Source organism: Chanodichthys erythropterus, chromosome 17 (genome assembly GCF_024489055.1).
Source record: "Chanodichthys erythropterus isolate Z2021 chromosome 17, ASM2448905v1, whole genome shotgun sequence".
Taxonomy (NCBI): domain Eukaryota; kingdom Metazoa; phylum Chordata; class Actinopteri; order Cypriniformes; family Xenocyprididae; genus Chanodichthys; species Chanodichthys erythropterus.
In genome coordinates this window covers 24369090-24395451 of record NC_090237.1, presented here as the reverse complement: position 1 = coordinate 24395451, position 26362 = coordinate 24369090, and the positions used below count along the sequence as shown (strand labels likewise).

The following is a 26362-nucleotide window of genomic DNA, read 5'->3' as shown; positions in this document are numbered from 1 at the left end:
TAAAAAGAACATTCCTAGAACATTAGGAACAGATTCACAGCAACCACCTCAAAGACACTGGGAGCATCGCAGGAAGCGCCACATTTCAACAGAAACAAAGTCTGAGAAACTATCTGCTGACACTTTATTCACTTATAATTGAAAACAGCATGGTGTGCCCCCAGATAAAGAAACTACTGTGAAGTCAATTAATTATAGAACAAGAGCAGGCACTGAGTGTTGCCATGGCAATAAAAGACAAATAGCAAGCGATTACGAGAGAAAGATTCTAGGACTGCTGTAATATTAATCAGCTAGCATAGTGCAACCAGCCGCTCCAGATTGGAAAAATGAGATGACGACAATGTGTGCATAGTGGAAAATCTCCAGTACATAATATATTCATTTTTCAAAATAGACAAAAATTGAGCATTATTAGGCAGGTGCTTCAATCCATGCTTAAAATTAAATTGAAAAAAATACTAAATTGGATGCTAAAGCAATTCTAGGCAGACTTTGTAAGCAGAACATAAAGATAAAAAAGAATCTGAAACTTGGAGCATGTTACCAGGAGAGTGAGTTTTTATTTCTCAAATAACCACAGCTGAATTATTACTGAATGTCATGTGGTCCATGAAAGTCAGGTGAAACTTACTTATAAGAGCTCAGAACATTTCAAGAGTTAGATACGTATCCAACATCACAATATTGAGGACAGTGCTTAGAAATCTGGTAACCAGATGTATAATCTGTATTATAGGTGCTATATTTAAATTGCATAGTCATATATTATATATTCACCACATGGAACTAAATCTAGATAATTTGGAGCTCAAAGGAGATTAAACTGTAATCTTACTCATTTATACACCACTGTTCAAACTTTTCGGGGTCAGTAAGATTTCAAAATGACATTTTTATGTCTCTTACACGCCAAGGCAGCATATATTTGATCAAAAATACAGTAAAAACCTAAATATTGGGAAATATTATTATTACAGATTAAAATAGCTGTATTCTGTTTTACTATATTATAAAATGCAGTTTATTCCTGTGATGCAAAGCTGAATTTTCAGCATCATTACTCCAGTCTTCAGTTTCACACAATCCTTCAGAAATCATTCTAATATGCTGATTTTCTGCTCAAGAAAATGTATTATTATTATTATCAATGCTTCAAATAGTTGTGCTACTTAATATATTTGTGTAAACCATGATACATTTTTTAGGATGCTTTGATTAAAAAAAAAAAAAAAAAAAAAAAAAAAACTAACACTTTTGATCAAATACTAATTTCTTTTTTTAAAATCTTACTTCACACCTTTGAACGGTGGAGTATATTATGTTATATAATAATAATAATCATAATAATAATCATCAGTTTCTCTGGGCATTAATAACAGTTTTTCTGGGCATAGCATGATTGTTATTTTCCAAGCTGTCCTGAAAGGAGTGAAAGGATGCTGCACAGTGAAAACGTGAGGATAAATATGTAAAACATACAACTACTTAACAGGTCAGAAGGACACGGTGTAGTGCTTTCCCGAGTTTTCTCCATTTATCTTCCTGTAGATTTATACTTTTGGAGTCTGTAGTGCTGGGAAGTTTCTTGAGTCCAAAAAAGCAAATCTCTTTTCCTGAGACGAATTTCATCTCAAAAAAGCTGTCCCATATTTGTGCATAAGAGAGGATACTGCTCCTTCTCTGACAAAGTACGTCCTTGGTTACAAAAGTCTGTTTATCTAAAGTTCATGCGAAGATGCAATGTGCTCTTTCTCTTGGTCCTCCAACACACTTCCCTCTTCCTCCATCAGGCACTTTGATTCATTCTCTTCCTGTTCAACCTTTCCTGCCAGAGGTTTCTCAAGCGCTTCCTCTCTCACCCAGTCTAAAATGTCAGTATCTGATTCCTTGGACTCTTCAGCGAGTGAGTAGATCTTATTTGGATTGAGAACGGTATGTTTCTTCTGGAACAACCCAAAGTCTGTAAAATCTTTAGGGAAATCCTTCCTGGCTTTGTCTTTGAGTAAAGGGTCTGCCAAAACTGCTGGTGATCCATTGACCAGACAACCAAGAGACTCCCTTGTCTCCTCAGAGTTTTGTTGCTGTAGCACTGCACTGACATCGTACAAATGTAGTTTTTTGTTCTGCTGAAGAGCCGAGGGATACCGAAGCAAACCATCTGGATGAGAACCATCGGAGGCCGCTGTGCCTGGCTTATTCGCACGAGTGCTTTTCTGGTTGCCTTTCATCATTCCAATGACTTCATAACGGAAGCTAGATATGTCTTGCTTCAGCTCCTGTTGAAGTGATGAGGGTCCACAATTACTTGTCTTTTAATCAAAGCGCTTATTTAAAAAGGTACAGTTTTATTTCAGAATTTTATTGTAATTTTTTCCCTTTCTACTACTGGACACGTTTACTTGCAAAATACATCATTCAAGGGTCATATAGGGTACTTCTACAATGGCGCCGGTAACTTAAAACTTGTGCTGTGAAGTAATGCTTCATCCACACCATTAGGTGTCAGTGTAAAGCACAAGACCACTGTTGTATCCATTGTTTAAGAAGACAAATACAAGCCAGCGAAACAAAAGCAAGTGTTTTACTAAGCTAAATCATTTTTCAATGCTTACTTTAAAATTCTCCTCTGTGAGACCCTCCTCAGTCTTGGCATCTCGAATCATGGCGGCCACATATCGTTTTACTAAGTTTCTCAAGACTTCCTACGTTTAGAGAAATAGCAGTACAATACATTGTACAAGAAATCAAAACAATAGAGAAAGAACTGTAGAGAAACAATATTTTTGGTGGAAAGCTACCTGGTATTGGTGGTTTAGTCTCACATTTTCAGCAGCTCTTCTCTGAAAGGACAAAAAGGATATTTGAAATAAAATAATTCTCTCTGTCCTCTACGATATTAAAAGTAGGCTATCTGCTGATTCTAAAACAACCAAGCAACTAGACATCTTACAACACATATTTAGTTGTAATTAAATCCCCCTTTCTCCATTACATTATATTAATCTTTTCTGTAAGACCAAAAAAAAAGACAGTTTTTCCACAAAGTCTCACCCCTATTGTTCCAAATGTTTCAGTCCTCTTTGACCTTCTCTTGAACACATTCACCTTAATCCATGTAATCAGGTAACATATGGATTTGGGACTTGGGATAATGTTGAAGGGAGGTGGCAAGGTGCCTCCTTCCTCAAAATAACTCATCCATAATTTAGTTCTTGCGAATTTCCATTCAATATCAGCATGGTCCTTCAGAAAAGCCAGAACATAAATGTGAGAGGCAGGTCATTACTGAGAAATTTACACTTATGTTCTTGACAGATGCTTTCACACCAAAGTGACTTACAAGGTACTGCACACTGTACCATATTTTCCGGAATATAAGTTACTTATTTTTTTATCATCTGAAATGTACTATGACTTATATTCCAAAGTGACTTATATGATGCAAATAATGTAAAACAATCTGGATTTGTGCTGAATAAGAGAGGAACGTAACTGTTGATTTGTATAGCTCATTTCCACACGCCAGCAATTTCAGTTTCGCTTTAAATAAATTTGTTTGGGCTTGGACTTTTTTATACATTTTTGTTTATAAAAAAAATTGACTATAATTTATTTATTCGTTCTGTATACCATTTAATTTAACAGATTTTGTATGCAGTGAGGGGAACTATGTCTGTAAACATTTAATTTACTGATATTTCATGTTATTTCTGAATATAAAAAATGTGACTTAAACACTGATGCATCTTACTGTATCGGTTTTTTTATTCCTTTCAAAAATGTAATTTTAACCCAGTGCGATAATCATTTGTGACTTATTTTCTAGAAAATACGGTATATGTAATATGCAACAATTACCAGAGTAGAAGATATTATGAAGATATGTACTTACAGACCTCAGAAAGTACTTACAGCGATATGTTGATAAGAATTGTTCATCATGGCAATGAGCATATTGAGGAGGACCACCAAGGAGATGATGTTATACGTCCCAAACATTGTGGCGCCCACAAATTCGGTGAACTTGTGGTCAGCTTGGACATTAGTCACATACAGACTGATCAACCCAAAAATTGACCAAAACAAAGACTGCAAAGTCTCAAATAGCCTACAAACAGAATACAAACAAAATTAGGATGTGCAGTTGCAACATATACACAACTTTTCAGCTTTCAAATGTAGTCTAGGGGCCATATATATATATTATTCTGTCTCTGAGCTCTTCAGGCAGTTCCTTTGACCTCATGATTCTCATTTGCTCTGACATGCACTGTGAGCTGTAAGGTCTTATATAGACAGGTGTGTGGCTTTCCTAATCAAGTCCAATCAGTATAATCAAACACAGCTGGACTCAAATGAAGGTGTAGAACCATCTCAAGGATGATCAGAAGAAATGGACAACACCTGAGTTAAATATATGAGTGTCACAGCAAAGGGTCTGAATACTTAGGACCATGCGATATTTCAGTTTTTCTATTTTAATAAATCTGCAAAAATGTCAACAATTCTGTGTTTTTCTGTCAATATGGGGTGCTGTGTGTACGTTCATGAGGAAAAAAAATTAACTTAAATGATTTTAGCAAATGGCTGCAATATAACAAAGAGTGAAAAATTTAAGGGAGTCTGAATACTTTCCATACCCACTGTATGTATGTATGTATGCATGTGTGTATGTATGTGTATATATGTATTATATATGCGCATGCAGGTGTAGTTGACACTGAAAATATATCAATTTAGTATTGAGATATGAGGTACTAGATATAAGCCTTTTCCCAAGACTTACGTTGAGAATGCATTGTTTTGACGTTCACAGCGGATGCCTTTGCAGCTCATGCCATCGCTAGTCTCGTAGTAGAAGTAAAGCTGATTGAGTCCATTAGCAAAGGCAAGCAACACCAGGCAGTAGATGAACAGGAACTTTAGGATGTCCAGGAGCATCCGCCCTAATGATATCTGCAAAGGACCTAGGTGAGAGTTGGCCGTGAAAAGCGAGATGAGGCGTAAAGAGCTGAAGATGTTGGCAATGGCAAACACCGCCTCAGCCACCAGTGTGGGGTGCCACATTTCCCAGGTTTCCCTGGGTTTGCAACCACTGTACTGTTAGGAAAGAAGAAAGGAGCAGTTAAAGGTTTAATTTACCAAAAATTTAAAATTGTGTCATTAATTTCTCACTCTCATGTCATTCCACACCCGTAAGACCTTCTTTCATCTTCTGAACACAAATTAAGATATTTTTGATAAAATCCAATGGCTCAGTGAGGCCTACATAGACAGCAAGACAATGCCCAGAAAGCTACTAAAGACATATTTAAAACAGTTCATGTGACTACAGTGGTTCAACCTTAATGTTATGAAGCGACGAGAATACTTTTTGTGCACCAAAAAAAACAAAATAACGAGTTTATTCAACAATATCTAGTGATGGGCGATTTCAAAACACTGCTTCATAAAGCTTCGAGGCTTTACAAATCTTTTGTTTAGAATCAGTGGTTTGAAGCATGTATCAAACTGCCAAAGTCATGTAAACGAGTAAACAAGGCTTCATCACTTCATAAGCGTTTCGAAATTCAAAAGGTTCACCTCTGGGGGGCGTGACTTTGGCAGTTTGATACACGCTCCGAACCACTGATTTGAAACAAAATATTCATAAAGCTTCGAATCTTCATAAAGCATTGTTTTGAAATCGCCCATCACTGGATGTTGTTGAATAAAGTTGTTATTTTGGTGCACAAAAGGTATTCTCTTTGCTTCATAACATTAAGGTTGAACCACTGTAGTCACATGAACTGTTTTAAATATGTCTTTAGTAGCTTTCTAGGCATTGAAAGTGTAAATTATCTCTTGCTGTCAATGCAGGCCTCACTGAGCCATTGGATTTGATCAAAAATCTTAATTTGTGTTCCGAAGGTGAACGAAGATATTACGGGTGTGGAACGACATGAGGGGGATTAATTAATGTCAGAATTTTCATTTTTGGGCGAATTAACCCTTTAATAAATTACTCTTGGTCCATTTCCAAGTGATTTCCACCAGTGATTGTTGCGATGTAACATACCTTAACATATGCAACGATCTTCAGTGAAATGGTTGCAAGATACAAGGAATTCATCACAAAGTCCATAAGATTCCACCAGTCATGCATGTAATCTTGAAATCCACCATCCCACATCTGCTTGATCTCTGTCCATATGAATCCTGCAAGAGCAGCCAAGAGATTGTGTTGGTTCATGTTCAAAGAACTTTTCTGGTCCATGATGAATCTTGCAAATGTTGCATAGAGAACATATAATAAAACTGAATCACAATTCTAGAGGATATTCTTTTAGAAATATCTATGTATTAGTGTATATAAACAAATAGCTGAGTTTAGGACCAGATTATGAAATCATATCAGTTCTGCAGGGATGTGGTGTTACAGTACCCAGAACCCAGGGTAGAATCATCCACTCCACCGTGGTGGGCTTTGGACCTTGACGATCGGGATTGTTAGAGACTATGTGCTGGGAGGCCAGCAGCAGGAGGAAGAGGAAGGTCAAATAAGAGGCAGTGTGGCAAATAAACTTGATGAAGGGCTTGCGTATGAAGAGGCCATAGCGGCTCTTGGGTGCCACCAGGTAACAGAGGGAGAGCAGGGGGAATAGGAGGCCAATGAAGACGCAGGTGATGAACTTGCCAGCCCAGTGACGTCTCCTCCAGCCAGGAAATTCATCATACCAGCGTGAGGCCAACAGCTGCTGGCAATTTGGCTGTGCTACAAACTGAGAGACAAAAGAATAGAATAAAATACAAGGAAAAATCATACGTTACTATCCAAGTATGAACAGGTGGTCTGGAAAGCAAGCTGCCAAATCAGTAATTTTCCTGGCGTTTTTGTTTTTTTTTGGGTCAGATTTCCCAGAATATTAATTTTTACCATTTGCAAGACTTACTAGAATTTTATGTCAGTGTACATATATTACTTTGGTGTAGTTTGTGACATAGGAGCATCAGCTTAAACATCATTACACCATGTATTCCACTCTAACTGAGCCATAAACTGTCAGTAAAATTAAATTACAGCACAAGCAAACTATTAGTCTTTTCAGCAGTTTGCCCAAAGCCAGACTCCAGGATACCCATGTAAAGTGAGCATTAGTGTCTTATAAAGTCAGAATGATGAAGTGAACATGAACAGTAAGGCAGGAGGTCTGGGTTTCTCTCACATAAGCCCCGTTTCCACCGCAGGAACTTTACCCAGGAACTAGGGACTTTGGACTGGTACTCATTGTGTTTCCACCACAGGAACCAGGAACTAAAAGTTCCGGGTAAAATTTCCCCCTCAGAAAAGTCCCTGATGGCGAGGTGGTACTTTTTCAAAGTTCAGGAACTTTCGGGGGTGGGACTAGGCGTTGAACATGCTGATTGGTCAGATCCACGCCGCATCTGATTGGTCGACTCCACGCAGCAGTAAATTCAGTCACTGACAGGAAGAAACAGTCGCACGCAGTACTACGTCACCGGACAAATTAGCCTAATCTTCCCGGTACTTTAGACTGCGTGGAAACGCAGAAGGCAACAGGTCTGGGGGAGACAAAAAGTTCTTGGGAGAAAAGTTCCTGGTACAATTGTTCCGGGTAATTTCAGTGGAAACGCAGTTTTATTCCCCAGATAGCTGAGCCTCCAACACAATATAGCCAACATGTTGATTCATACTGAATATAGCCATTATAGATTGAATGCAGTTTTTTTTTTTTTAAACTTGTCCTACAGCTTTAATTGGATCCTTCACAAATTTTTGTCAGGTCATCTTAAGGCCAAGCTGCTCCTTAAAATGTTCTTTAACAGAAAAAAAAAAAAAAAAACTTATATAAGCAGGAAAAAATAAAATAAAATGAAACTAGCCACAAATTGATTTTAATACTAGTTTTTGATAAAGAATATATTTTTAAAGTTTTACATTTTATAACTTGTATTCCTTACACCTAATAAGTCCTGAGATAATTCTGCTTTTTAAATTATATAAAATCAACACACAAAGCGCACTTTTACTCGACAATGATGTACTAAAACCTGAAAAGTTTGAGTTTGAGTACAGACAATGCCATTGTCAAAACGATTCCTGTTCACACGAATCCATGAAAACGAATAAAAACACCATTATGGATGACCACCCACTATGTGCCTGTAGATTAAGATTTGAAACTTTCAAAAGTTTGCATTTTCAGACCCCCAAACACCTTTGTTGTGTGAAAGAACAGCAAAACGCATACATTTTTTCCCTGTTTTTAGTTGAAAAGTGCAGTGTAAACGGTCCCTGAGTTTATTTCATGATGGTGCAGCAATTAAACACTACATTTTTAACCAAATCTCTCATTATAGTGAAGAAATTTTTGAAATTTTGCTCTCTGTAATATAAAGTTATAAATATTAAATCTAAAATAAAAACTAAAACTATAAAACACTGAAAAAACAAATACTAAGCTACAGTTACACTAATACAGTGAAAAACAACAAAAATGTGTATATTATATATATATATATATATATATATATATATATATATTAGTTACACTTACACTATAATATATAATTAAACTTATGTACTTGGCCCTGAAACTGCCACTTGCAGCTGTACACTGACTCTTGTTCTTCCTGCTTATTTGTTCTTCTCCCTCATCCTCTTCATCTCGTCTCCCGTTATCTGCCCAAAGCCATTAACGAGGAATCTAAATGTCAAGCGGAAGTGGGAGGGAGCCTAACTAAATTACAAACAAATGCATCCTCATTACAGCAGAGCCAGGCGTTCTGAAGGCGATGAGGTCGAGACTGAGATGAGTTTAAGTGTTCTCCGTCAGGGCCGATTAGTACGGTACAATCTGTTCTCCAGCTCAAATAAAGGACTCTGTCACTGGGCTGTTGTGCAAGTGACAACAGTACCTTAATACACCTCAGGACAGGACAAATAGGGCCGCCACTTAAAATAAAAGGAAACATGCCAAGCAAAAACACTGTCTCAGTCTGGAGCATGTACTTTTTTACTGCTGCACTCTACAGCAACCATTAAAAAAATAAATTAATTAAAAAAACATGCCAACTGACTTTGTTCAGTACCAAGTTCAAGTTTTACAGCAGCTTGAAAACTTAACATAACTTATGAACTATTTAAGCACAAAATGCTTTACCTCCACAAAACACATGCTACTTTTTCCACTCCACCAGATTCTTTAAGGAGTTTAGCTATGATGTATAGGCCCTTATCAGATCTTCTGCAGATGTAAGACCACCATGCCATCCCATACAAACTTTGAACAGCTGGCACATGAGAAACTGTACTTGTTCACAGCAGGATATTCAAGCAAATCAGATACACTGCAGCATATTCGGCTCAGATAGATCGATAGATCGAGCATTATGAACCTTTACCACCTCAACTCTTAGAATCGAATGATCACATATCATTACGTCTGAGGTAATTCAAAGCATGCTGCATCTGACCTCTGATTTTATAGTAGATATTCACATGCTTAATTGGAGACATTCTAGTAACATTTACAATAATAAGATTAGTGCTGGTGTGACCGTCTCTGTGCCATTTCCAATGACTGTGTGACTGCTAGAACAAATGCCATTTAATCTGAACTGTGTCCTGTCTAATATAATCACGGGTTGAGAGGAATATAACCAATGGATATTTATGTGACTTGCATACAATATTGCTAATTTGACTGCACTGACACTATTGGATGAGAACTCAACTTAGCTGGATATTGACATCACTGGTTTCTTATAGCTGAGTTGAACTTGAAGTTGATTAACTTTACATAGTTATTGAACATAGCTGAATTAACACTGAACTGATTTCAACTGAATAATGACTGTTTATTATTTTCTTTTTTCAGAGCTGCTTTAAAGCAGAATTGAATTCCTGTTTCCTGTTTATCACTGAAAAGCTGCTTTGAAACAATTTGTATAAAGTGCTATATAAATAAAAGTGACTTTACTTGACTCACATACAGTAAGCAACAAAGCAAATCATATATGCATTGGAAAATTCATATGAAAAAAGGGGTGTAAAGTATCGGCAAAAATTCAGCAAAATTGATCTAGGATATTTCAAATATATATATATATTATCCTAATAATGTGTTGGTCCCCCTTTTGCTGCCCAAACAGCCCTGACCCATCGAGGCATGGACTCCACTAGACCCCTGAAGGTGTGCTGTGGTATCTGCACCAAGATGTTAGCAGCAGATCCTTTAAGTCCTCTAAGTTGCGAGGTGGAGCCTCCATGGATCGGACTTGTTTGTTCAGCACATCCCACAAATGCTCCATTGGATTGAGATCTGGGGAATTTGGAGGCTAAGTCAACACCTCAAACACTTTGTTCTGCTCCTCAAACCATTCCTGAATCACTTTTGCTTTGTGGCAGGGTGCATTATATCCTGCTGAGGCCACAGCCACCAGGGAATACCGTTTCCATGAAAGGATGTACATGGTCTGCAACAGTGCTTAGGTAGGTGGTATGTCTCAAAGTATCATCCACATGGATGGCAGGACCCAAGGTTTCCCAGCAGAACATTGCCCAAAGCATCACACTGCCTCCGCTGGCTTGTCTTCTTCCCATAGTGCATCCTGGTGCCATGTGTTCCCCAGGTAAGCGACGCAAACACACCCGGCCATCCACGTGATGTAAAACAAAATGTTATTCATCAGACCAGGCCACCTTCTTCCATTGCTCCGAGGCCCAGTTATGGTGCTCACGTGCCCAGTGTTGGCGCTTTCAGGGGTGAACAGGGGTCAGCATGGGCACCCTGACTGGTCTTAGGCTATGCAGCCCCATACGCAACAAACTGTTCTTTCTATCAGAACCAGCATTAACTTCTTGAGCAGTTTGAGCTACAGTCGCTCATCTGTTGGATCGGACCACACGGGCCAGCCTTCACTCCCCACTTGCATCAATGAGCCTTGGGCGCCCTGTCACCAGTTCACCGCTGTTCCTTACTTGGACCACTTTTGATAGATACTGACCACTGCAGACTGGGAACACCCCACAAGAGCTGCAGTTTTGGAGATGCTCTGACCCAGTTGTCTAGCCATCACAATTTGGCCCTTGTCAAACTCGCTCAAATCCTTATGTTTGCCCATTTTTCCTGCTTCTAACACATCTAAATGTGCATTCACGCAGCCTTGTAATTCCTGTAGTTACGAGATTCTAGCTTGTAAAAAGCGTTCACGTCCTCGTAGAGCTCGTAATTACAGCTTGTAAGCTGGGAGTTTTCTGAAAGCTCCCACATGTACCACATGGCCGCTGTAGATTCATTTAGGCGTTGATAGTGGTGCCATGGAAACGCATAATTCCCAGTCCGAGGACGTGAACAGCTCCGAATAGAACGTCATGTGTTGTCATTTCAAGAATCCGGTAAATACGAGGTGACATGAATGCAGCATAACACTTTGAGGACAAAATGTTCACTTGCTGCCTAATATATCCCACCCACTAACAAGTGCCGTGATGAAGAGATAATCAGTGTTATTCACTTCACCTGTCAGTGCTCATAATGTTATGCCTGATCGGTGTACTTTTGGAATTTATGATTTTCACATTTTATTTTAAAAAAAATAGACAAAGTAGCAGAAGGGCTGTGAATATGGCTTCTGGATGTGGACTATTTTATAACCAAGCCATGACATGTGAACAGACTAAATTCAACAGGCAAAGTAATTAGTAGCTATGAACCTAATAACACTCTGAAAGTAGATATGACTCTTCACTCCTACACTGCAGTAAGTCATCACAGGTCAAAAGGGCATCTTTTATGAGATCTATACGGCGCTGAAGCATGTGATGACCTTGTCAAGTGTGAAGAAAATTACCTGATTCTTAGTTTGGGTTTGTAACACTTCAGTGCTTTTGAATTAATTCACAATAGAGGCTTGAATTTCATCTGGCGCCCCTCTTGTATTGCTAAGAGGTCCTTCTTTGCATACAGTATACGTGGGAGCTAATTTTTCCTTAGCTTAGTCAATCTTAGAATAGATAGTAATCACAATCGGCAAGAAGTAATTAGCTTAACTTAAGAAGGGGGAGCGTGGGCGAGTAGTAACAAACAGGGTTTAAAATGATTCCACATGCAGCATGACAAAACTTACTGTATTTAATAGTTGTCATGTAAAGTATTAAAAAAAAAAAAAAAAAAAAAAACTATAGAGAAAAAAAAAAGTACCCAAAATAAAAAAAAATCTTTGGAAGATATTGCTGAGCATTTATTTAATATAAGCAAGTAAACTTCTGACTGATGTTATTTTTCATCTCAGTTTTTAGTGTTTATTTAAAATGAAACAAATCTGCTATTATATAATCTCCAATCTGTTATTTAGCCGTTTAGATAGTTATTTAATGCTTATCTAATCAACAGAAGACACTAACCAGGTTGAAATGTTCATTTCTGTGTTTTTATGAATGATTTTATGAATGTGCTTATGTATCAATTTGCCCACATTGTTTTAAACTATGCTGTATAGCTGTGTGTTGTGTGTGTGCTAAATGTTAAACTCCAAAATTAATTCATTTTTAGTTATTAAATCATTTTTATTTGAAAAGGTAATTGCATTTATATTGCCAAAAGATTTCCCTTTGCCTTGCATATTTTTTTTTCTCATTAGATCAGATAACATTTTAAGCTGTCATATGGTCATGTTACAATGTGCCTCTCACATGAGACAATGTGCCCCACCTACGGGGCATGTTGTCACATTTCACTTCCATTCATTTGAGGTAAATAAACAAAAAAGTATATCCTGTAATAATGAAACAAAACCACATTTTTGTACTAGATGTGTGAAATTATTGTGGAAAAAATTCCTTTTCTGAACCCCAAGTGGATTTACTCAAAATGAGAAAGCCAAAAAGTGTTAGGTTGTGCCCTGCTCTCCACTGTTTGACCCACATAAAGCCTCCAAAAATCCGGACATTTTAGTTACACATAAGAATATGAATGTCACTGTATTACATTAAAAAAAATATTAAATCAAATAGCATTTAAATAAATATGTTTGAACGATCACAAAAATATTTTAATGTGCAACGTTTCTGTCAATCATCATCCTTCAATAATTATATATATATATATCATGAAACCAGCTAGTAAAAAGGTAATGTAAAAACAGGTTTTAGGTGTTTAAGGTGTCTAAATACTTTTTGGGATCATTGTAAGAAAATACATCAGCATAACAGAACCGTACCTCTTTTTGGCGGTATTTTATAGCCAATTTCAGGCGAGCCAGCTCATTATTGGCTTCATCCTGCAGCAGGTTGACATTATCACGGAAATTGAGGATCAACTCCAGCTCACGTGAAGATCGGGTCTGGTCCAGGAGATCTTTCGCAAAGCATTTGCACTGACAGGAGAGCTCCTCGTATTCAGTTTTGAACTCGTTTTCCACTTTGCTGAGTTCCTGGAGCTCCCAGCTGAGTTGGAACGCGGTGAGAAAAGGATCCTCGCTGGACAGGGCAATGAGAGAGGGGCTGGCCAGGGCCTTGTAGATGTTCAGCCGGGAGCGTGAGTGCCGCAGACTGTCCACGTCCGAACTGGAGACGCACTCTATGCAGTTACAGCGCACCTCATGAGGCTGGGGGACCGACACACCTTTTTGCACCAACATCTTAATGATCTCGTAGTTGTTGGTGTGGGCAGCCAGGATGATGGGGGTGATGTCAGGTGTGAAGTCTGAGAACTGCTTATCGAGCAGGATGGGTGGCACCTGGTTAGAAATGGGAAAATATGGCTTAAATTCATCTGGTGAAATATACATAGCCTACACTGCATTTCACTATACAGTGGCCCCAAAAACAACTGACACATTTAGGCAAAGTCACACTTAAAATATCTGATTATCATTGCATTACATATGAAATCAATAAATATGCTATAATTATTTAAAATAAATGCCACTTTATTTGATATTTTGTCATTTAATACAAAGATATACACATTTTTAATTGTGACTGAAGTTTACAAATACTCTTTGGGACCACTGTATGTATATTTGGTGTAGGATTTAATTTGAAACCATTTTCACTTAGAAATGGCTAGTAAATATCAAAAATTATTGCAAAGAAATTGCAAGTAACACACTAAATAAACATGACATTTTGAAATAGAATGACTGAAATAGTATTTTCTTGTAAAACCTATTCCAATAATTTTTATTTCAAAAAATTATTTTAACAGTGTACTGAAATACTGCAATAGTACTGTGACATTGTTCTATGCTATAAAATATGAGCATTCAGCAGGGTTATTATTATAACTAAAACTGAAAACAAAACCATAAAATTGTTGCTTACGTTACTCATTGTTTAATAAAATAAACGTTAACTGAAATAAAATATGAAAAAAATTAAACTAATTTTATTCCAGCTAGTTGCCAAAGCAACATGAAACTATATGCATTTAGTTTAACTTGATGTACTAAAAAACTGAAATAAAAATTAATAAAAAAAATGCAATTTTGTAAAATTACAAAAACAACAAAATTACTAAAACTTTTACTGAAATTAAAATGAAAAAAGAAAATATAAACAAAATCTAATTTAAAATATTAATAAAAACTATAATAGTAGAGCTACACAATTAATCGGTAAAAGTTTGCGATCTCGATACAAACACCCACGCGATCTTATTCCTAAATGACAACAATTTCGGCTGTCTATTAAACCTTTAACAAATACAATCACAGTCATTACCTAAAACAGTCATTTAACAAAAAGTGTCTCAATCAGCCCGAATTCACCTTACAATAATTCAGATTATCACAGAAGGGATAAAAGTTTATAATTCAGATACAAACACTGATGTCTATGGTAGCGATCAAAATAGAGTAAATTAATCACTTTTTGAAATCAACTTAAAGGTGGGGTAAGTCATTTTTCAAAAACACCAACAACAAATGTGTAACCAATCAGCATTAGAGAGTTTAAGACGGCCGAAGAGACAGAACAAGCAAGTGGGAGATTTGAAGAAAGACTGCAGAAAGAGAGATGACAATACAAAAGAGCTCAAAAGAATATCACTGGAATGAAGGTTTATGACTGGGCAAGTGCTTTAGGACCCGAAAAAAAAAAGCTTTCCAGCGCTTGAGAGAGCTGAGCGGGAAGGCCTGAAAACAGATGCGGAGGCTGCTTTGATTCCGCTTCACATGTGAGTAACACTGGGTTTGAGAGTCATTGATTGTCTGGGGCTGCTGTGCTGTTTACGATTAACAACAAACTCTTGTTTGTATTTACTCTTGTGTACTGTACGTTCATTTTTTGTGCCTCCTTGTCATTCGTTCATCATCTGCGCTTTACTTTTCATGGAGCATTATTTGTTGCACTTCAGCTGTGATAAACAGACATCCACTCTCACAATGCGAGTGTAACAGTGGCCAGATATACCCCCTTTCCACCAGCACGAACCAGGTGCTAGTTCAGAGCTAGTGCTAGTGCCAGTTCGGATTTGGTTCAACTGACGAGCGTTCTAAGAACCGTTTTTCCTTTCCACGGGCTAGAGAGCAGCACAGTGCCAGGTCTTGCGTCACTGTATACGTCTCATATTCCACAGCAAAGCTAGCGCTGCAGCGCCAAACACAAATACACCAGGCTCGTTTGAGATGCATCGGCTTCTCGCATAGCGATTGACGCATGACATCAAAGCTCCGCGAGAACGATCCGAAAGCACAAGGAGTCGTACGCTCTACAAACGCGTATCCGCGGCACCCACCGAAACTGCTTGTTCGAGATGCATCGGACCTTCTATCAACAATCGTGGATGTTTCACTACTGTTGATGCTCATGGTTTTGCGAACCTACATCAACATCCAAACACGGCTCACCGTAATTTGTATATAGACGGAGATTACAAGTGAGCTGCCATTAGCTCGATTAGCTGCTATTTCAAAAATGGTGGTCACAAGTTTCTTGTTGGTCACAGTAACCACACCTCCAACCCCTGATGCAAGCGGTTCTTACTTCTAGCCCAGCAATGTTTTGGTGCTACTTACGAACCACTTTTACTGGTTCGGAGCTGGTGCTTTGTGTGTCGAAAGACAAAGAACTGATTTGAAACTAGGCTCTGGCTCCGAACCAGCACTCAAACTGCCTTGGAAATTGAGATCATGATTCTCTCACACGATTCTCATTTTTTCAACTAAAACATTTACTGCAAAAACAAAAAAAACAAAACAAAAACTAGTGCTGTCTACACAGGACGTTCATTTATAATAAAGTGCTGGACTTAAAAGTAACAAAAAAAAAAGTCTCTTTTCCTTATTTTAATTATTTATTATTTCGGCTGGTATTTTTATGAGTGACTCCCTTGTCCTTCATGGCTAACCATACTGTATTTTGTGGTGACGTTTGAGGTGGTTGTAGATTGGTTATGTTGTACCTTACACCATGTCCTAATGTGATGTGACACGACGCCACAACATTTTCCATGTTAATCAGAGTTTTTGTCCTAACTAGCCCTGACGTCAAACACGATGATTCTATTTTAGAAATGGTTTCTATTTTTCTGTGACGTCGCGGTTGGAAGAACAACAAAGTCTGTTTACATTTGTAATATATATTTCTATATAATATCTTGATCTACCCCCAGAGTCATGTGTCTTCCCTCTGTACTTGAAAATGTAGTTGATCTAGTGACTGAAAAGGCTATATCATGATTCATTGTTTATTTTACTTGATGAGTTGTTATTATTATGCTAGTTACTCAACATCAGCTCCTAAGAACCAGGTTTAAATTGCAAGAAAGAAAGTAGTATTTGGGTGTAATAAACCTTTAAAAACATCTAAAACTCAAAGTAGTTAAAACTGGGTGGAAATACTGCCACTGTTTTCGGTCCTCCAAAACTAGGGTTCTGGAAATGTCTTTCTGGGACTGCGGTTCTCCGATTCGGTAGGTGGCGCTGTCACAAAAAAAACTAGGGTCTTAGAAATGCGGTCCCAGAACGTCGGTCCTGAATTTGCAGCCTCCGGTATTGCAGACAGATAATACTGCCTTTAATTCTTCAAATAAAGATTGTATCAATTACATCAATTCACCAGGTGGCAGCAAAAGGTGACCATTTTAAAATGTATGCGTCATGGAATCATTCATTCGAGAGACTCATTCAATGTGGATTCATCCAGTCATGAGAGAATTTAAGTCTTTAGGTGTGTTTGACTTGAAACAGCACTGATTGGTGCGGCGATTCAAAAGCACACGGAAATCTGTTTGCATCATTGAATCATTCTCCTATCGTGGCAAAGCTGCTTTGAAACAATCTGTATTGTATAAAGCGCTATATAAATAAAGACTAGACTACTTTGATGTCATACACAAATCGTGCTGCGCAGTGCCGATTCGAATGCACCTAATATGAGCTAGTCATTGAATAAATCATAATTCAATCATTTCATTTAATTCAAATAATTTTATTAAAATAGATTGCAGAAATTAGCATTTCATCAGAACCTCTAGTACATTTCATATTTTGTTTAGTTGTCTATTCTGATTTATGGGAGAGTCATGATCTCCATAAAAAAAAAAAATCATGCAGCTCGTTATAATAGTATGTCAATGATACTAAAATAACACTGGTATTCAGATCCTGTTGACAAGCTTTCAGTGATGAAAAAAAAATGTCTTAATGAGGATGCATTTGCTTTACAATTGGCATCTCATTGTAAATTGCTGAAATAGCCACAACTGCTGGATAGAAACCTCACAATTAAGCTCTTGTTATTATTCAGATCTCAAATGTGAAGGATAGCTATGAAAATGAACACTAAACAATATTCCAAATGGGAAAGAAAAACAAATGCATAAATTAAGAAGAAAGGTATAAAACAATAGGAGTGTCCACTGTTGGTTCAATTATGATGAAATGGAAGCTACATCAAATGACCCAGACATTGCCAGGGAAAAGGTCTTTCCTGAAAATCCTCTAAGCACATAAGAAAAATGCTTGGGAGAGAGGCTACAGAGAGGCCTATGATCACTTTGAAGTAGCTACAGAGCTTCAGTAGCAGAGAAGAGCCGTGTGAAATCCTGTCTGGAGTTTGGCAAGGTTTTTGCTTAAAAAGCACAATAGTGACCTAGTTGCAAGGGGAAAACATTTTGCAGTCATATAAAACTGAGCTTTTCTAGTCAAAGCAACATGTGGAAATGTGAAAGCGCCCACAACAACAAACAACAATATTTCCAATAAATGATGTTGGTTGAAGCACAACGCTGAAGAGACGCTATTCATCAGCAAGGATTAAAACAGAAGAATAATTTAAAAGCACAATATAGAAGAAAATACAGCAATCTGTTTCAGTCTGAAGTTTGGGAGGAAGTTCATCTTAAGGGCAATGAGATGGACAAGGGCAAGGATAAGTTAACATCATTAGCATCATAAGAAAAAGATACTAAATGTCCTAAGATGCTACATCTGAAGAATTAATCCATACACCTAATCCAACCATGAAGTACATGCGCTACTCGAATCGTGGTGCTTAAGAATAATCCATTATCCTAAGAATCTAGAGCAAATCTGCCAAGAAGCCTGGCCAAAATCATGTGTGAAATGTGTGTACTGACATTAAAAGACTTAAAGATGTTATCCTTGCCAAAGGTAACACACACATACACACACAAATGTCTATAAAATAAAAAAAATAAAAAAAAAAATCAGCCTATTACAGTGTTTTAGCTTCAACTATATAGAACAATATCTACCTTTAACTAGAAATACTACAAAACGTCTAATAAAGGACTTTTAATTCACTACAATGAAAGAGTTAAATATCTAGTTTAATTTCTGCACCACTAACATCACAAAAGCAAATTCAGGATACATTTACACGACAAATATGTACTAAAAAAGGAAAGTATATTAAGAATGATAATCTAGAAGGATATTAAGATATCTATACTTTACAGGCATGCAAACTTTGGAAAAGGAACTCAGACAGGTATGTTCTATCCAATTGAGTTGATAGAAAAACATCATACATTTCTAGTTTCAACATTATTTGTTCTTCAGATATTCCTCTTTAATAGAAAAAAAAAGTATCAGTTGTATGCAAAGTGACCCACATTTGGTTTTTGACCACTGAAAATGTGTACAATTTACCAATCTACTCATGGAGCCACATTAGCATGTCCATATCTCTGGGATTGAACCATCGAGGGCCTTTAAAATGAAGATACCAAAAGGAAAGTTTGTTAAGAACCAGAATCTAAAAGGATATTAAGATATCTTTAATACTTCTTGAGTTACAGGCATGCAAACTTGAGGCAAAAAACACAAGAAGTGCTTTTTACCATTTTTGAACAGTCACTATTGCATATAATGAAGTCATCAGATTTTACTAATAGACCTACCGATCTCTGGGTATTTTTAGTAATATTTGTAAATTGTCTTTCTAAATGTTTTGTTAGCATGTTGCTAACGTACTGTTAAATGTGGTTAAAGTTACCATCGTTTCTTAATGTATTCACGGAGACAAGAGCTGTTGCTATTTTCATTTTTAAACACTTGCAGTCTGTATAATTCATAAACAACTTCATTCTTTATAAATCTCTTTAACAGTGTGTAATGTTAGCTTTAGCCACAGAGCATAGCCTCAAACTTGTTCAGAATCAAATGTAAACATCCAAATAAATACCATACTTATGCAATTAGACATGCTGCATGACAAACACTTTGTAAAGATCCATTTTGAGGGTTATATTAGCTGTGTGAACCTTGTTTATGCAATGATATAGTCGAGAGCTCGGGAGGGGGCGAAGAATGCGTGATTTAAAGGCGCCGTAGCATGAATCAAAATAGGCAGTTAAAAAAATTAATTAAAAAAAAATCTATGGGGTATTTTGAGCTGAACTTCACAGACACATTCAGGGGACACCTACTTATATTACATCTTGTAAAAAAAAAAATTTGATGCCGAGATCCAAAATAAAATACGATTCAACTTGGTGAGATCCAAAATAAAATACTGACAATTTTCATTTTTAGGACTATCCATTTAAAGTAAAATCAGTTAAAAAAAAAAAAAGCTTAGAACCACTGCTTTAAAAATAGTGAAGTGGATAATATCTAATCCTTTAGTGGGAATTTTTAAAGCAGCTTTAACTAGGGAGCTGTAAGATATACACTGCTACATGAAGACTGGGTTCTGTGATCACACCACATTTGGGGAAGATGGATAAAAAAAACAAAACAGTGAGAGACAGAAAGAAAGGGCGTGAAAGAGAAAACCAAGCAGCATTCACAAAAAAAGTGATTAAAAGTGAGAAAGAATAACAAGTGAGGAAGAAGTGAAGTGAGAGGAAATGAGTTGAGAGCCTATAAATTGAAGCCACAGAGAAGAAAAGGTGCAATATGAAGGTAGGGGGTGATTAGCACATTTTGACTGCTATCTCCAGCCTTTTTTCACAAGAGCTCCAAGCCCACAGTGACAACAGCAAAAGCTCGACTATTTGAGGAAGATAATGAAGGCTCCAGTTGGAGAGACATGTTCAGGCTGGCAGCCGTACTGATTATCTACTACTGCAATATGATGCTTTGAAGCTCATCTTTAACCACAATAGATTGGAGAGGTGAAGGGAAAAGAATTGGAAGAGTAGAGGGTTTGATTCGAAATTGACAGTTCAAGTCAGCTTTGTGTTTAATAAGTGAAAAGAAACTATTCTCATGATTCATTACGCATATTTCCAACAAAGGTGAGGGACAGGATTTTCTCTTTAACTGCTAAAGAAAGAGCCTTAATAAAACCACAATATAATTTTTACTGACACCTGATCTGAGCAGTGCAACTCATTTCCAAATTGAAAAGAATGCTAAAAATTTCATTTCCATTTAAAAATAATTGGACCTATTATCAGATGCTTTCAGTTGTCGAATAATTAGATGACAATATGCATGCAAATAAATGTTTTATTTTGCCTGAACTGCATCAACAGACATAAGCCCAAGAGCTGTGTACAAAAATAAATAAATAAATAAATAATTTACTTTGTTCACCTCAAGGGCAAGATTTTTAAATCAAGACATAATAGCCAGTTTGCTTATTTAATACTTTTCCTGAAATTACTAGTTTCGTACACAACTTGATATTATGAGAATCATAATATCATAATTTCGTCATCAAAATCATAATTTAGGAAATCAAAGCAAACAACCTGTTCCTGTATACTCACTCGCCCTCTTGTGGTCTTTAGACATGCTGATTTAGTCATTTGCATATCAAAAAGTTTTATAAATGTGACATTAATAGACACAGACAGGAAGAAACACAGAGACAGAGGAAAAGAAAAAGTGCTCAGGGATTGAGGAAGGAAAGATCAGATGTGCAGCTGCTCTGGTTTGTGAATAATGCATCCATGCCATCAATTCTCTGAATCAGTGCTGCAGCAATCCAGTCTATTCCTAGTAGCCAATTAAGGAAAATTAAATCCAGTTAAGAGGAGTGGACTTACAGGTAAGGCTAATAACTCAGTTGGTGAGGGAGCAAAGGTTGAAAAGCAAACACTTTTAGAACAACAGTTATTAATTCACATGTCTAAGTGTCTGAACATAGAGCTTTTTTTTTTATTTTTATAAAGCAGCCAGTTTTCTCCTCTGAAAAGAAGCAGACGTACAAGCACACCATTTCTAAAGTGTTCTCATATCAGCATTGACAAATGAAGAATTCCTTTCAGCCCTAAAAGCACTCCATATCTGCAATAATTGGTTGTTTACATGATAAGTTAAGAGATGTTTTGAAGGTTTCAAGTCCAGAGAGACCCAATGAAATCTCTTTAGCTAATCAAGCAATGGCAAACATCTAAATTCTAGGGATGCACCGATATGAACATTTTGACCGATATGATTACCGATAATTCTTTATATTTGAAAGCTGATAATTGACCAATAAATCTAAATCCAAATTTTTGAGAGCCTGATTATAAAGACAGAAGTTTTACCATTAAAAGCCATGTCCCAAGCACACGATTATAATGTTCCCATAATGATTTTATTTAGCCTATATGGCAGACTTGTGCTGCACTTGTTGCACTTAAAGGGATAGTTTACCCAGGTGTATATGACTATCTTCTTTCAGACGAACACAATCGGAGATGTATGTAAAAATATCCTTATTCCTCCAAGGTTTATAATGGTTGTGAATGGGGAGCTGCATTTTGTAAAAAAAAATGCATCCATCCGTAAAAAAAAAAAAAAAAAGTAATCCATACAACTCCAGTAGGTTAATAAAGGCCTTCTGAAGTGAAGTGTTTTTGTAAGAAAAATATCCATATGTAAAACGATAAATTCAAGTAGCTTCCGGTGGACAACCGTAGACAGAATGCGCAAGTCAACTTACCCCAGACGCCTCTCGCGGTTCAAACAAATAGGGCTGTGCAACAAATTTAAGCTCCTTGTCTCTTATCGAAATCCTCCAAAATTTCTCTTTAAAAATTATCATTTTAGACTTAATCATAATCAATGACCGGTGATTATACTCTATCCTCTGCACCTCCGCGTTCGTCGTTACGTTGTGCGTCAGGTCAAAGGATACTCTTCCACTGCAAATCGACAAGCGCATTCTGTGTATGGTCATCCGCCAGAAGCTAGATATTTGAACTTATTAAGTTTTAAATATGGATATTTTTCTTACAAAAACGCATCACTTTGCTTCAGAAGGCCTTTATTAACCCACTGGAGTCATATGTATTACTTTCTTTTTTTTTTTTTTTTTTACAGATGGATGCATTATTTTTGGCTTCAAAATGCACCCCACCCCCATTCACAACCATTATAAACCTCGGAGGACAAAGGATATTTTTAAATATATTTCTGATTGTGTTCGTCTGAAAGAAGATATACACCTAGGATGGCTTGAGGGTGAGTAAATCATGGGATGATTTTCATTTTTGGGTGAACTATTCCTTTTTGAAGTGACTCCATATTTCAAGCAATTCAAAACCATCATGGTGAACAAGTGCGCATCTGAAGTGTCTCAGCTAAAGAAAATAATACATTATTTGATATATCGGCCAAATTTTCTTATTGGGCCGATAACGATAACATTAAAAATGAACACATATCGCCCAATACCGATATGGTGGCCGATAAATCGTGCATCCCTACTAAATTCAGATGATCTCTTCAAGTTGTGCAATATTGTGGGTTTCATTTCAGGACTAAAAATGACCACATGTCTGTTCTGGTTCACAGATAGCAGGGACAAACAATGCAAAACACAAATAATAAAACTCAAAAACTATATTCAAATCATGTATAGTCAGGAGAGCAAAATAAATAAGCTTATAAACCTGAAGTGAGAAGAAAACATTCATCCATCACTTGGCAAAATAATTAACTAAATTAATTATACAAAAGAATAGTTGGCATCTGCTTAGTTTGGCAATTAATTGTTTTGTGCAATTAATTATTGAGAGCATGAAATCATCAAAATTCAAAATCATTTATACAAAAAATTGACAATGTGTTTTCCCATTCATGTCAATATTTTGCATATAGTTGTTGCGTAGTTCATATACAATTCTATGCTTTAATTTAAAGACATTTTTGCTTGCTTTTACCCCCAATAAGTTTCGAATCAACCCAGGTTCCACTAGTCTGGTCTAGTTTGACAGTTTTTAAGGAGTTTGGGCACTTAGGGTTAGGGTCAGCCAATCAGTAAACCAACTGAAGACTTTAAAACACATTTAAAAGCACATTTAAGTTATGTTATGGAAAATTGTTTTGTTGGTCAGTTTAAGACAAGAGATGAGGTCTAACAAACTATGAACTAGCAGACAAGTTCTCTCAGCAATCACAAACCTGTTTCTCTCCACTGGGCTTCTTGTGGTTCAGCAGGAGCTCTACGGCTCCTACCACCTCTTTACGGATGGCGTGAAGCAGAGCGTCCCCGACATACACGTTGAAGCTGAGGAGCAGCTCGATGATCTCCAAGTTCTCATTCTCAATGGCTATGAGCAGCGCCGTGCGCCCCAGGGGATCGATGCAATTGATGTTGATCTTGAAGTAGATCTCCGCCTCCTCCAGCGATAGTTTCACGCTGGCGTAATCGCCCTTTTCCACGGCGTTGAGGTAGGACTTCTCCTGCCCCGAGAGCTCCGACTCGGCGCGCACTATCCGCAGCGGAATGCGGTCCCGGTACGAGGAGTTATCCGTTCTGCGGTAGTACAGCTGCGACATTGTGGCTCAATCCATCACAAAACAGGTGGAGTAAAAGCAACCTAAAGACAAACATATGTATATACACCTCGAAATTGATGGTTTTATAATGATATTCTGATGAAAATCCGTTAGTATAGTTGCAGGTGCAAGGAGGTAGACCACACTAACAAGTAATAAAACATATATATATATATATATATATATATATATATATATTTTTATATATATATATATATATATATATATATATATATATATATATATATATATAAATATATATAAATATAAGGTATATATATAAAAAAAATATATATATATATATATATATATATATATATATATATATATATATATATATATATATATATATATATATATATATATATATATATATATATATATATATATATATATATATATATATATATATATATATATATATATATATATATATATATATATATATATATATATATATATATATATATATATATATATATATATATATATATATATATATATATATATATATATATATATATATATATATATATATATATATATATATATATATATATATATATATATATATATATATATATATATATATATATATATATATATATATATATATATATATATATATATATATATATATATATATATATATATATATATATATATATATATATATATATATATATATATATATATATATAAAAATATATATATATATAAAAATATATATATATATATAAAAATATATATATATATATAAAAATATATATATAAAAAAAATATATATATAAAAAAAATATATATATATATATATATATATTTTATATATATATATATATATATATATATATATATATAAAATATATAAGTAGATGGTCGCCCAGCTAATAAACAACTTGGACCAAGAAATAACCAGCTGGATTTTACAATAGGGAGTCATGCAAAGGCTTGGCACAACTGATCATATTTACATAAAACACAGCAATAATCACTATTTATATAGTCATTAAATTGTAAGAATTAAAAGGAAATAAAAATTAAACTTCAACATGAAAGTACAGTCATTAGTCCCTTGTGGTGTGGAATAAAGCAAGACATAATATTGCTAAAAAAGCTTCACTCTTAAAATTAGGCATATTTTACGCAGACCTTCACAGTTTCAGAAACGAACTATACAAAAATAAAATATCAGTTCTTGGTTTTAATAGAAAACCATGCAAACCTGCCAAAACATAAACGCGCAGTGATAGCACCATAAACTTCGCTTAATACGGCTTCAAATCAAGAATCACGACTCAACTTTGAAAGATCATGGAGGTGGAAGCGTATACGGTCAAATAAACAACGTGCAAAATAATGCTGTATTGTTCTACAGAGCGCAGTGCATTAAGAAACACCTAAAACTCACCTTGCTGTCGGACCAACTTTAATTCTCGCATTTATAAAGCTGATTAACTTCACCGATTCATCACAGAAAATACTTTTGGAGCAGTATTCCTACGACCACACGAGGATTGCTGCACATGGTGACTGTGTTGTGCTGCCACGGCACCGACGCACCGCTGGAATCGTGCTGGAATTGAAATAATCCATTACGCCCCAATAGACGTCTGTCAGTCCACAGTGCATTGTATTAACATTTCCTCTGTTATTTCAGTTCAGCTGAGCCCTAGTCTGACGTATGCTGATGCTGAAAATGGTCACCAAATTAGTAGTTATATGAATTACGTAATGGATGTGCTTCAACACAGAAAAGCATTAATGGAATCTAACTTACAATCAGAAAAAATGCCCTGTTTCGTAATCACATTATCGGCGTCTTGTGCGCTCTGTGTGGTTGAAAGACTGCGCGCGCCACCGCTCACCACAAAAGAGGGACATTTTATCCAAACAGTTAATGAACATCCAGTCAACTTGAAAGACTGCCATACCTGTTAAAACGTTTGGGAGACCGGTAGGGGTGTGTTTTGTTCCAATTTACAGATATCAATGAAAAGATAAACTGTGTTTAATACAGTTATTTGTAAAGGTGTGTTTGTTATAGTCGCGCTGTATGTTTTGATTCAGTTAAAAAAAAAAAAAAAAAAAAAACGACGTATGTGAATCATTAGCTCGGGATTCTGACTAATGGTCACACTAACTGACTCATAAGGGTAATTTGTTC

General features: G+C 36.2%; 1 protein-coding gene across 1 annotated transcript; it reads right to left on the bottom strand.

The window, feature by feature from the left end:
- Positions 1-624: 624 nt before the first annotated feature.
- trpc4b (transient receptor potential cation channel, subfamily C, member 4b) lies at positions 625-25668 on the bottom strand. The gene is made up of 11 exons (XM_067365108.1): positions 25607-25668; positions 23821-24239; positions 13228-13746; positions 6428-6764; positions 6062-6201; positions 4790-5103; positions 3916-4111; positions 3055-3246; positions 2802-2843; positions 2616-2705; positions 625-2279 (listed from the first exon to the last, which is right to left on the bottom strand). Exons 2-11 carry the CDS (start codon positions 24196-24198, stop codon positions 1722-1724), a joined length of 2766 nt encoding a protein of 921 aa, XP_067221209.1. The 5' UTR covers positions 24199-24239; positions 25607-25668; the 3' UTR covers positions 625-1721.
- Between the last annotated feature and the right edge of the window lie 694 nt (positions 25669-26362).

Bases quoted from the DNA above. Each gene is read 5' to 3' on its own strand.
- trpc4b (XM_067365108.1), bottom strand. From the start codon at position 24,198: ATGTCGCAGCTGTACTACCGCAGAACGGATAACTCCTCGTACCGGGAC. The intron at 5,104-6,061 runs GTATGTTACATC...CTTTCCTAACAG, and splicing joins AGATCGTTGCATATGTTAAG to TACAGTGGTTGCAAACCCAG. The intron at 4,112-4,789 runs GTAAGTCTTGGG...TTCTGTTTGTAG, and splicing joins CAAAACAATGCATTCTCAAC to GCTATTTGAGACTTTGCAGT.